This window comes from Panthera uncia, assembly GCF_023721935.1.
Source record: "Panthera uncia isolate 11264 chromosome A3 unlocalized genomic scaffold, Puncia_PCG_1.0 HiC_scaffold_11, whole genome shotgun sequence".
Taxonomy (NCBI): Eukaryota; Metazoa; Chordata; class Mammalia; order Carnivora; family Felidae; genus Panthera; species Panthera uncia.
Genome location: NW_026057578.1, coordinates 11,023,950 through 11,036,999, shown reverse-complemented (window position 1 = coordinate 11,036,999; position 13,050 = coordinate 11,023,950). Strand labels below are relative to the sequence as shown.

Genomic DNA, 13,050 nt, shown 5'->3' with positions numbered 1-13,050 from the left:
TGGTGCCGACCCAGGACGTGGCACGATTTGAATCCTGGTGAAGGACTGCTTTCGAGTAAGATAAATCTCCTTCTCGGGTTGGTGTGTGTCAGTTTAAAGGCTAGCAGGAAGTAGTGATCTCGTGCTTCAGTTTTTTGTTTTGTTTTATTTTGTGTGTTAAAACAAAAATTCGTACAGGAAATGACAGCAAGCAGAGCATGGCATGTTACCGCGAATGCCTGAGAGCTCTTAAAAATAAACACTGCTCGATGCACACTTCGTGCGTGCCAGGATTGCACACTTCTTGCGGACTTTCTTTGGAAGTAGTAGGCGTCCAGAATCTCGGGCTTGTACCTGATCGCGGAGGTTTCTTAGGCTTTATATGCAGTTTTGAAAGTGAGTGTTTGCTGTGTGGAGGTGAAATTTGAAAGACTCTTTCTTCCCTGCCCATGAGACCCGAAAGCATTGGCCTCTTCTTTGGTAGCGACCGGCCGTTCTGCCTTCCCGCTTCTCTGCTCGCTCGTGGCCCTGGGTGCGTGCTCCAGTTTATGGGGTGTTGCGCCCGCCAGGGCAGGCTCTTTGGTTCTGGGGTCTTCAGGAACTGCATGGCCCTAATGGTTGGAAGCGTGGAAATAAATGCATCCTTTAAACCTCTTCTGTCGCCAGTGCTGGCTGCCCTGCCCACTTTGGCTGAGCACGGGGCCTTGCCTCGTCGCTGATGCTTTGCGTCCCAAGCGGCAGAATTACCTTGAGGCCGACAGATTGGCCGTGTTCCGGGGGTTCATCTTTGGCGTTCAGTGTCAGGGAGGTGATCTGGGTGAAACTGGCCAGGTCTTTCAAACAGGCCCTGTCCGGGCTCTTTCGAAAGCCGTGTGGGCCTTCTGTTTCGGAACGGTGACGTCGATGCTACGCTGACATCACGATCTGGTGTCTGTTGGGGTGTTTCTCCTTTTTCTGTGGTTGCAGAACAGCTGCAGCTGGGCCGCGTGCGGCTTCGTTAGAGCAGGCCTGGTGGGCCTTCGTGCTTCTGTCTCTGGTCTGCTGAGGAGCATCCTGGCTCTTTGCTGCCCAGGGGACGCCGTGGGCTCCTGGGCCTTCTGCCAGAGTCACCGTGGTCTGTCCCTGCCCCCCTGTTGCTCTTCTGGCACTGGCTTCTGGGCAGTCACTGCCTGGGAAACCCCAGTCACCCCCCCAAGTGCACCCCTGTCAGAGGCCACTCCTTCCGTATGGTTTTCCCTGATCTCTTTCCTGTAACCTCAGCTGGCCTGGAACATTATTCCCCTCTTCTGAATTCCCATTGCACGCCCACAGGGGTTCCTCCTGCCACACCACCTCGTCACTGCTTAGCACGAACAGTCTCTCTCCTGACCGGCAGGCTGGCCCTGCAGGGTTCCTTCCACCTCCTGTGGCATTTCAGACACAGCACCCTGTGCCTCGGAGAAGGTACTGAGTGGGCCAGCGCGTGTTCAGTTGCAACTGGCTTGGATTTGTGCCATTTCCCAAAGAGCTGTTTACGTCCACTGGTACTTCATGTGGCGGAAATCATGTCTTTGGGGTTCCCTCTTTCTGGGCACCTTGTCTGACCTTGTGGTTCATAGACCTTCAGCTTAGCCCCCATCTATCAGCTGTTTTGGTCCAAAATGTTCACCCACAAACAGAAATGTCTGCCGTGGAAACCTAGTTGAAGGTATGCCACTAAATTTGAGTCCCATTTTTTTCTTGAACTCTAAATAAAACCAAATTTGGGGGGTTTGCTTACTTTGAAGAAAAAGTTCATGAGCTACATTTAAATGAAGACCTGAAATTATTCCTGAAATTCTTAAACTAGAAAATCAAAAGGATTTTTCAGCACCCACCCAAACCAGAATGAAAGGGTGGGATACGGCAGTGGGTGATCCCGAGCCCCGGAGGAGCCCGTCTCCTGCCTTCTCTAAACATCCAGCCTGTTCACCGTGTTCCACTGTCTCCTCTAGACGTGGTTATTTTCCCCAGGGTAAGGAGTCTACGTTGTGCCAACGGCACTGACCAGTTCTTGGTAGAGTCTTCCAGATGGCTGTGCAAGTAGAGTCTGTGAGAGACTAAAACTTTTGTACGGTTTGACTTCGCTTCATAGATGGTCTGGAAGGACCAGACCCCGGAGCGCCTCATGGGGAGAACCAGGGAGCGGCTGCGTTTGGAGGTCCGAGCCCTCTCTGCTCAGCTAGTCCCGGTTTGGGTCTTCACCCCCTTCCCGTCTCCCCAAGAGGCAGGTTGTGCTGACGGTGACTTCCAAGGTCAGAAAACTCCCGGTTTCCCCGTTGGGTTGTCCTAAAGCGCGTGGAAGGCACCTTGTACCTCCCTTCATAGGAAAACCGTCCGTGGCTCACAGTAATGCATCCTCTTCTCTTCTAGTTAAAATGTGCGCAGTACTGGCCTCAGAAAGAAGAAAAAGAAATGATCTTTGAAGACACAAATTTGAAACTAACCTTGATCTCTGAAGATATTAAGTCGTATTACACGGTGCGGCAGCTAGAATTGGAAGACCTTACAGTGAGTATCGCGTGCTGTTCCGTACTTTGACGGGCCCTGGCTGAGATGTCTTTTCACCTGGGTCATACTGCCTAACCCCGGTTTTTCCGGTCCCTCCCTCGCCACAGAGCTCCCTCCCTAAACTGGAACGCCAGTTCATCACGGCTTTTAGGGAAAGGGAGGTTTCTCATCTAAAACTTCTCCGTTCCTGTCTTTGCAACCGCAGAGGGACTGAAACGGTGGCCTGCATGTTACGTAGCAGCCGCTGCCTCTTTTGTCGTCCACGGTCTCTTTAGCACGAAGCGCGAAGCGAGGGAAGAAGGGCCCTTCTGGGGCTGAGTTCACGGTCGATGAGGTCTTGGGTTTACACGTTGCGGAAGAATTTATAACACCAGCTGCTGGCTGTCATTGCAAGCTGGTCTTGAAACGGGCCAAGGCGCGGGGCTGAGAAGCTGTACCGCACAAGGCCCGCGTGGGGGTTCCAAACAGCCCAGCAGGAGCGCTCACCTTGTGGGGGACCCTCTACCAGTACTCGCAGCCGCGGGCGGGAGCTCCCAGCAGCTCCCGGGGACGTCCGCAGCGAGGGCGGCCAGCCACCACCTTCTGGAACGTAGCTGCGTGGGGTGGATTCCTGGCCCCGCCGTGTCAGACTGTCAGACTTCGGGTGGAGGGGCATCGTGTCTCCCCGTGTCTCCGTTTCCCCTTCGCTCAGAGGGGGGTTTTGTAAGGGTTCAGAAGGTAACATAGGGGAAGAGGTAGAACAGCACTGGGTCAGCAGGTACCGTGGAGTCGAAGTAACGGGTTTGGCCCGGGAGCAGCGCGCACCCACAGATGGAAGGGCAGGCGGGATCGCGGCTCGCCGGGCTGCGCCGAGGTGAGTCTGCCCCCGAGGTTTATTCACGTGCCAGTTTTAAACCTCCTGCTTTCCAGTGCACATGACTCCTGTTGTTGCATTGCTAATTGAAACAAGATCTAGCCCTCCGCGCGGGTGACCACGAAGCAGAGGAGAGGTTGAAGTCGCGTGGCTTCCGCGAGCACCGCGGGGCACTTCCCGAGTGCTGTCTCTTCTCTGTGTGACGGCTCTGCAGCCGTGATCCTGCTGCAGCCACACACGCGGGCTCCAGGGCTGTGATTTATGGAGGGGTTTGACGGAGGATTTTCAGGAATAATGTTGGCAGCGTGTTGGAATGTGCCTGGAGGATTATGCACTGGACTTTCTTCTGCATGCTCTTTAAATTTTGCAAGCCTCACACGAAGCGCGACTTCTGGTAAACTCTTGAGACGCTATCTCCGGCTCGTTGAGGGAAATGGAATTCTGACCGAGCAGAAGCGGCCCGTGCTGTGTTTGCAGAATACGTGCAGCAGTGTGGAGGTTTTGATGTTGAGAAGATCTGGTCGTTCTAACAGACTTTGTTTTGAAAAATTCTTTTCTCAGCCGTGTGTCTGTTGAGACACAGGTCTAGAATGGATTCCTTGAGAAAGAGGTGGGCAGGTGTGTGGGAGGGGATGAACAGGAGATAACCATCCCTTTTTAAGGATTGAAAGAAAGAACTTGCTTTTGGTATATTTTCTCCCCCCCCCCCCATTTTTAAATCTATTTTTAAGTGTTTTTCTTTCCCTAAAAACCAGAAAGGGCATTTCTCATTTTCAGCCACCCAAGGAGACCATTTTCTAGGGAGGAAGAAAATGGCATTGCCTAGTGTGGTTCTATAAATCATCTTCATGTCACCGGCAGATTCTTCCAGTTCAACAGAAGGGTGTCTGTGTGTCAGAGCTGGTGCATTGTTACATATGTATATGTGTTGCTGATGTGAAGTCACTGGGGTTTTCTGTAGGCTCTCTCATACGTTTTCATCCCACTGAGCCCCAGGAAGGCGGTCACAACTAAAGCTAAGCTCTGGGAGGGCAAGGACAGTGTCTTTGCCACATGGCTGGCACATGGCAGGCACTTTGGGCACATTTTGTTAAGTGAGGGGAGGCATGGCATTGTTGGTGAGCCAGGCCTCTGGCCCAGGCCCAGGCCTTTGCCGCCAGCTGCTCTCCAGGTGACCTAGGCACTGACGTGGCCCTTGGCACTGCGTGGCAGGGAGATAGATGCTCAAGGCGGTGTGGTTCCTGTCTGCATGTCTTCTTCCTGTGCCCACTTTGGCGAGGCCGGCGGGCGTACCTACCCCATAGTAAGACTGGCTCCCGTGAATGGTGTGCCCTTCGCCGAGCAAAATCTTGAGTGCTCTCCTCCCACTGAGAACTACGTTTTGATCATTTCTGCCGGAGGCCAGGTGTCCACCCTGGGGGTGGACTCTTTGTAGGTTCAGAAGGAGGAGCAGAGCTGAAAGTGGCACCAGAGGGCCACTCTTCTTGCTGTTGCACTGGGAGCAGACCGGGCCAGGGGAGAAACACTTGGGGACGAGGACCAGGGTCTTCCTTGCAAAAGTTCCTGCCGCAGGCTCTGAACACGGGCTCTGGAGTCCAAACTTAAACTCCTGCTTCCTCACTTAATGGAGGGTCAGCCTCCGAGCCTCAGTCTCCTAACCAAGAAGAGGGGAATAGTGGGCGTACACGCCCCAAAGGGTTAACGTGAGAATTCAGTGAGCTGATGCGTCTGGCGCTAGAACGCGGTGGGGCCGGTTGGGGCTGGTGGGGTCGACACCCTCCTCCTCAGCTGGGTCATCGAGCCACACGTGGCAGCCACCGAGCCTTGGAGACGGAGCTGGTTCCTTTTTTTCTCTAAAATGGCAAGAAGCCCGGGATGACCCAGAGCTGGTGCCACATGCACAGAGTTACGTTTTTCCTCTTTCGTGGGAAGCCTTACAGGGCTCGAGGACAGGACTGCCGTGGGCGGCGACGCGGCATCATTGTGCCTCGTGGGGCAGAGAGAAATCACTTGTAACCGTGAAGACGGCAGAGGTGATAGGGGCACCGGAGGAGAGATGTGGGTGAGGATGTTCCATATGCTAAAGGAAGGGACGTCAAGGCAGGTGTCCAGTGTCGGGCACCTCAGTGCTTGGAATTCCTTGACTCGGCGAGTGGACGGGAGGAGATCCGGAAATGTGAGAGGTGAAGCTGCTCTTAGAGTGAGATGGGGGCCTGGTGGGGGCGACTCTTCGTGCTTACTCGGAAGCAGTGATTTCTGTACAGATGATTGTCTCAGAATTGGCATGAGGTGTCTTTTTGGTTTTGTTTTTGTTTTTCTTTCAGTCTCAAGAAACTCGAGAGATCCTACATTTCCACTATACCACGTGGCCTGACTTTGGTGTCCCAGAATCGCCAGCTTCGTTCCTGAACTTCCTTTTTAAAGTCCGCGAGTCAGGGTCACTCAGCACGGAGCATGGCCCTATCGTGGTGCACTGTAGTGCGGGCATCGGCAGGTCGGGGACCTTCTGTCTGGCTGACACCTGCCTCCTGCTGGTGAGGAGGCCCCTGAAGACCCTGGGAAGAGAAGGGAACCCACTGAACATCTCTTGTGGCCTCTGCCCACGGCTTCTCTGCCATGGTCTCTGCAGTGAACTAGCAACAATCTTCCATTTTTAACACTTGCCCTCCTGTGAAAGTAGCTCTACCCTAAGAAGCTTTTGTTCAGGGGGATATTCTTCAGTTGAATTGCAGAATCGAGGAAGGTCCAAAGAATGCTCTTCTCTCATTCTTTCCCCTGTGCTCTGGTGGTCCCCATTTTGCTGCATTTACTCACATTGTCTCCAATTCCGCCTCCCCACGGCCATTTTTGGCTGAGTAGAAACCAGAGCACTCCTCCAGAACGTGGAAAAATCACATTGTACTTGGGAGTCGGAGCTGACTCGGGGTGTCTCCTCTCTGGCTTTCAGATGGACAAGAGGAAAGATCCTTCTTCTGTTGATATCAAGAAAGTTCTGTTAGAAATGAGGAAATTTCGGATGGGACTGATCCAGACAGCAGACCAGCTCCGTTTCTCCTACCTAGCTGTGATCGAAGGTGCCAAATTCATCATGGGAGACTCTTCAGTACAGGTAAGCATTGCTTCCGCTTTTCATCCGGGTGTGTTGATCTCGAACTTTTGTCTCTGAAGAAGGAGGCTGTCAGCTGTGAAAGTTCAAACCCTAGCACGTGTCAGAAGAAATAGCTGTCCTTCGTGTTTAAAAAGCTAGAAAGCTGCGGAAACGTTCACCACGTTCCGGTTTCTGCTTTTGACGTGTTGACGTAGAGAACGTTGATGGGGAGAGTAGACTTTATTTTTGAAAGATTTCACCTTCCGAGTGTATGTGTCTGCAGCCCCAAGGAGCAGAGAAAGCCCCTCACCTCTGCTCGCCTAAAGGGGAGCAGATTTCCTGACACATCAGCCCAGTGTGAATACGAATGGAACTTTCTCTCGCTGCTTTCTCCAGGAGCAATGGAAGGAGCTCTCCCACGAGGACCTGGAGCCCCCACCCGAACACGTCCCCCCTCCTCCCCGGCCGCCCAAACGAATCCTGGAGCCACACAATGGGAAGTGCAAGGAATTCTTCCCAAACCACCAGTGGGTAAAGGACGAAACCGGGGAGGATAAAGAAGACTGCCCCGTCAAGGAAGAAACCAGAACCCCCTTAAACGTCCCTTGCAGCGTGGAAAGGTAAGGCGAGGGGGGCCTGGCTTATTGGGGTGAGGGGATGTGACCTTCCACTTGAGAGACGCGTGTTGCCATTGAAACCCTGTGGACACAGCCTCCTCTTGGCAAGCATAGCTTCTGTGTCTTTGAAGAATGAGGCCCCAGAGACTTCCAGCCACAGGTTGGTCCGGTGAAGTGACCCAGTTCGGTGGGGCTCTAGCACCACCTTGTGGCACCCATTGGAACCAGAGATTCGCAGGACAGTCCTGCTCGGAAATGACCTTGCCCTCCCTCAGGCTTCCAGCCAGTCCTGAAACGTGATATCCAGGTTAGACCGTTACACTTTCAGCCCCCAAATGGTCCTTCTGGAAGTTTCACCTTTTCGTGTGCTCTTGATTAACTTAATGCCATTTAACCAAGATTATTGAGTACCTATTGGTACACGTGAAGTACTGAGATCGCTAGAACATGGCCCCTGGTCTGTGTTCTAGAAGATTTTGTGGGGACAGAGACCGTAGGTTATGGTTGGGAGCCTGGGGACAGTAAGGAGATGGAAGTGCAAGCTGCGGCGGTCAGCCCTAGCAGCGAGACGCTCAGCCTTCTCCGGGTGCTCAAGGAAGGCTGCCCACATGAGGCGTGGAAGCTTGGAGAACAAAGGGAGGCAGGCCTGAGCCAGAGCCTCTGGAGGCAGTGCCCTTGGTTCCTGATTTTTGGATGAGTGTGTGCTGTGCCCCCAGCATCTGTCCACGTCTAGAAATTTAGTGCGTGGCAGTTCGCAGACAGGTGTGCAAGAGATATACAGGTGGAGGTGTTCGTTGTGGCATCGTTTGCAATGGTGAAGAATCAGAGCTGAGCCAGTTGTATATCCAGGGATTTGATAAGTTGTGCTTTCTCCTACCTTGGGATGTTCTGGAACTGTTAAAGGACAGGATCGGGAATTATACTCAAGAAAGCAGGTTGTACGTGGTGGGTGCCCCAGTGGTCCTCTGGCTACATCGATCATCAGAATCTTAACCTGGGCACCTTGCTAAATGCTGGTTGCCAGGCCCCAGTCCTGACCTATGAAGTTGAGTCACCAGGGTCCTCCTGCAGCTGGGTGCCTGTCACAACAACATCCCATCTGGTTCTAGGGCTTGAGGAAGGTCTGTGCAGCGGGGCCTCCCAGAGCAGGTCCAGGTGACGTGCAGAGCGATAGCTCGGTGACGGTCCCCCAGGGAGACTGTGCCTAGCTTCCAAGGGCCTCTGGTGACGTTCTCAGGGCGGGCCAGTGTGCTGCATCTGAGGGCCTGCTGAGAGTCGAGGGTGAGAGAGGAGAGAGCTGACACGTGACTGGTGTCCAGTTTGTCACCTGTACTGGTTGAGACTGGCGAAGAGTGGTGGCTTTCACACTGTGTATGTGAAGGTGGTAGGGAGGGAAGGGCGGATCTGGGAAGATAGAAGCCAAAGAGCTCCAGGAAGAAGTGCAGCCATGCTAAGAACGTACCTGCCTCCGGACAGCAGTGGGGGCCCGCGTGCACACAGACCTGGGCCCCGCGGCCAGGGCTTGCGGCTGCGTGCCAGAAAGCAGGTGCTTTGTACCGCCTCCTCCTGTCTCCTGGGAAGGGGGTGCCTCAGGGCGGTCCTGCCAGTCACACAACATGCTGCTGGGGTAGAAAGACCCTGGAGTGGCCTGTGAGAAGCAGGACGTCTTGTGGTCAGGGCCTCTCGAGGGAGGCCAGGGTGGAGGAAAGGGAGAGGCCTGGAGGAGGTGGTGAGGAGAAGAGGGGCCTCTGCTGGCCTCTCTGAGACAGCCCTGGAGCGAGAACACCGTGCACATCGTCCCCGCAGGGTGTCTCTGGCTCGCCACCAGAAGGGCAGCCAGGGTCCTGTGTGCAGGATCCCTGAGCAGCGGTGCTCCTGGCAGGATTGGGTTGATGCTGGGGACGCGAGCCTGGCACAGGGCGGGCTGAGGGGCAGAGGGATGTGTGATGTCCCCAGGTCAGCCAGCAGCGACAGAGGCTCCTGGGGAGAGGGTGGTAGAGTGTGGGCCACACCATTGCCTTCTGTGATCTAGAACAGAACGTTCTCCAAGCAAACCCCAGGACAAACAAGCACCTGTCTTTGCACCAGTGGCTGTATTTGTCCTCGGAGTCTTACCCACCCCCATCACCAAGGAGTCCACTGGTCTCCGGAACCATACCTTGGCGATGGAGACCGCCTGGGTCTCGGGGCGGGTGGCTGTGGGGGTGCCAAGTGGGCTTCAGGTCAGTGTCCCCATCGCCAAGGTTTTTTTACACATGGCTCGTTTTTTTCTTAGAATTCCAACTGTCATCATAGCGTCCTCGGCATCGTTTTCCCTAGAGTGGGTAACCAGTGTCCGTCCCTCTCCTCCCTCAGCACGAGTCCAGACACTGAAGTCAGAAGGCGGGTCATGGGGGCAGGTCCCGCCCAGGGGGAGCCATCACCGCCCAAGGAGGAGCAGGACCAGGCGCTGACTCCCTGGAAGCCCTTCCTGGTCAACATGTGCATGGCCACGGTCCTCACGGCCGGCGCGTACCTCTGCTACAGGGTATGTTTTCACTGATGGACGTGCTGGCAAGACCTCGTGTACAGAAAGCACTGGCCGACAGCCCGGCGTTAGCATTCAGTGCTGTGGAAGGATCTGAGCCAGTCTCAGAAGAAACAGAGCAGAGGTTTTTAAAGTCTGGAACTGTGAAGGGCTAACGAGAGAATTGAGGATTGATGCACCGGGGTTTTAAGGAGCCCTGTGGTCCCAAGAATATACGAGTCTAATCTCAGGGCCTTAACCTATTCAGGAGTAAGTAGAGAAAATGCCAAATACGTGTCTCTCTGTCTCTCTCTCTCTGTCTCTCTCTCTTTTTTTTTTTTTTTTGCGTGTGTTATTATTTGTTTTTGAAAAAAAATAGAATTACAACACATTGTTGTTTTTAACCTTTATAAAAAGCAGCTTTTGTTATTTCTGGAAAAAAAAGAGACTAGGCACTTACAAAACTTTCTTGTACCCTTAGGTGGTGTAACCAGATACACAGTTTATATTTGATTTCCCAGGGAAAGTCTCCCACACTTTCCCGAATGTAAACTCCTTTGGAGAAGAGGGTTTAAGGGTTTAGGGCACCCTCTTGCTCAGTCGCTTCCTCCGCTGTGTGCATACTGAGCTTGGACGGTGCCCGCGAGCTTTCCTGTCGTAAGAAGACAAACAACAAAAGGCCATCTCTGGAAAACAAAACCCAGCTTCTGCTTTTGCTCAGGGTGTCCCCGCCGGTTTTCCATTGTTCATTTCTCCGTTGATCCCTTTTTGTTCCAGCCATCTGGGTCATGCCCCGCCCTCGTCACCCCGCCTCCATAGACGGGGTTTCTCAAGGCCCCTGCCTCAGGGTCAGAGGTCACAGCAGGGTGGCCACCAGCTTTGCACCCTGCCCTTGAGATCCAGAAGGAGCAATTTCCACTTCCTTCGGAATATAAAGTGAGGGGAGGAGGGAGGATTGGCCTCAAGACACTGCTCCTAGAAATCACCTCCCAAGACACTTTTAAATCCTTTTGAACATCCTCTTTCCCAGCGACCGTCTTTGAGTAGATCAGACGGTTTAGCAACGCGCAAGCCATTTTTTTCCTTAGGGGTGATTTTGGGAAGGGGGCCATTGTAAAAGAAAATCGAAACCCCCTTCCCTGGAGGCCAGCTTGGGGGCAGTGGCGTGGCGGCCGGGGGGGCGGCCTGGGGCGGCCGGGGTCGTGCAGGGCTCTGCAGCTCCGTGGGGGTGGGGCCGGGCTCATCTGAAAATGTTTGGTTTCATTCCAGTTCCTGTTCAGCAGCAGCACATAATCTCCTCCACTCCACCTCCACCCCACTGTCCGCCTCCGTGCGTAGAACCCGCGCCCGCCTAGCAGGCACGCCGTGGTAGGTAAGGGCCGAGGACAGCGTAGCCGGCCGTGACCTGGACGGACGTTTGTTCTGCACTAAAACCACCCTCCCCGGGCTGTTGGTCTTACCCCTTTTGACGGTGTCCCCCCTCCCTTTCCTTTGAGCACCAAATCCGCAACCCGTTTTTTGAGGAGAACGAAGGAGAGTACGGGGCCGGTGGCCTGTGCGGGTCGCGAGGCTCGCCCTGCCCGGAGCGTGCTCTCGGCGTGGCCGGCGCGTCCGGGTGGGCGGGCATACGCTGTCCTCCCGCGGACCTCTGCGGAGACTCCACTCCATATTTATTGTTTGGTTTTTCCCCAAAGGCGTCCGTAGTGCACTAGCATTTTCTTAAACCAATAATGTATTAAGAACTTTTGATGTCAGCCTTGCATCAAGGGCTTTATCAAAAAGTACAATAATGAATCCTCAGGTAGTGCTGGGAACGTTAGATTTTGCCATGAGCCTGCTGCGTCAGACCAGTACTAGGAAGGAGGACGGTTGTAAGCAGTCGTATTTCGTGGCATTGTGGGTAACGTGAGAAGAGGTTTGGCATATGTTTATAGGACATGGGATAATATATAACGAACACTTGGATATTTAAGATACGTGGTGTGAGATTACTTTGTCCCAGTTACCCCCTCCCAGTTATCTGCTAGAACCTTGTTCTCAATCACTGCTTTCCCTGTGTGTATTAGAATATGCATGTATGGTCGTCTTGTGTCCTGATCCAGTACCACGTGCTTGAAATACTTAGCTCTCTGCTTATTAATGTGCCCCGTGTACAAGTCCAGTCTACCTTCGCATGACCTGATCGTTACGTGGCTGTGGTTCCTAAGGCTGTTGCTGAAATAATCACCATTCCGCAATGGGGTGATGTTTTTCAGTAACAGATATTTGCCTAATACCTGGCATGGCACTCTGGTGACTTCCTGGTGAGGCCCCGGCCTGTCCTTGTCCAGCTGGGTCCCACTGTAACTCAGACATTCCAAGGATATGGGAAGCCATAGTCCCACCTCACGCTCTGGACGTTTAGGCAAGCACGGTCCCGTTACCACCCCCCCCCCCCCCCGCTCCCCCTCCCCGACACCTTGGGGATCAGCCTCCACTGTCAGAAGTTGACGCTCTTCTCGAGCAGACCATGATTCGGAACCAAGGCAACTGCTGGAAACCGCACTTCCTGAAGCAACCCGGGTGTCGGGCCCTCGGAGTCCGCCTGCCGCCATCCCGGTCCAGGGGCCTTGCTGAGAGCCACGTCTGCCCCCGCCCTTGAACCCTGGGGACTGATGGTGCTCACGACTCTTCCTGCAAGGGAACTTAAGACCTCCACGTTAAGTGGCTTTTTTAAACAAGAAGAAGAAGAAAAACAAAACAAAAAAACAAAAAACAAGGCAGCTGTAGCTCACGAGCTGCTCATTCGCCAGCATTTTCACGTGTTGCCTTTCACGTGTTAGAAGCCCGTGCAGAGAAATTCTGTGGTGGGAACGTTTGCGGCATCACTGTGCAGAGCCTTGGAGAGGTGCGGGTGAGGCTGAGATGCCAGGCTGTCAGCATTTTTGAGTTGGGCTTGTGTGTTTGTTTTTAAAGTCCTGTATATGTATGTAGTAGTTTGGGTGTGTGTATATAGTAGCATTTCAAAGTGGATGAACTGGTTTAAGCTCCTGTCCTTGGAAAACAGACGGCTCTCCATCTTGTTACACGTATGTTAGAGAAGTAGCGAGCTGCTCTGCTATATGCCTTAAGTCAATATTTACTCATCAGGTCATTATTTTTTACAATGGCCGTGGAATAAACCATTTGTACGAAAATAAAAACAAACGAAAACAGCGAGGCGTTCTGGTATAATACCTTTTCAGGTGTATGTATACACGGCTGCATGATGGGGGGAGGGAGGGGGCGCGTCTCAGGGTCCTGTGACCTCACAGAACTATCAGACTGTACAGTTTTCCAACTTGCCATATAAATGATGGGTTTGCGTTTTAGTTGCAACAATAAATTTTTTTTTCTAAAGAACACGGATTTGGGGTGCCTCCCATGCCTTTGTTTAAGGGGCCTGAAGCAGGACGGGTACCTCCTGTTTCTTTTCTGCTGCCGCCCGCGGGAAGCAGGT

General features: G+C 53.4%; 1 protein-coding gene across 3 annotated transcripts in view; it reads left to right on the top strand.

Moving 5' to 3' along the window:
* The window catches only part of PTPN1 (protein tyrosine phosphatase non-receptor type 1), a 68,871-nt gene extending 56,105 nt beyond the window's left edge, over nt 1-12,766 (top strand). For all 3 annotated transcript variants that reach the window (XM_049649871.1, XM_049649873.1, XM_049649872.1), the window contains exons 5-10: nt 2,371-2,508; nt 5,686-5,895; nt 6,309-6,470; nt 6,846-7,069; nt 9,422-9,593; nt 10,842-12,766. In XM_049649871.1, the coding sequence (XP_049505828.1) occupies nt 2,371-2,508; nt 5,686-5,895; nt 6,309-6,470; nt 6,846-7,069; nt 9,422-9,593; nt 10,842-10,865 (930 nt within the window). In that variant the 3' untranslated portion in view covers nt 10,866-12,766. The remainder of the gene's footprint in view (nt 1-2,370; nt 2,509-5,685; nt 5,896-6,308; nt 6,471-6,845; nt 7,070-9,421; nt 9,594-10,841) is intronic.
* Nucleotides 12,767-13,050: the final 284 nt, after the last annotated feature.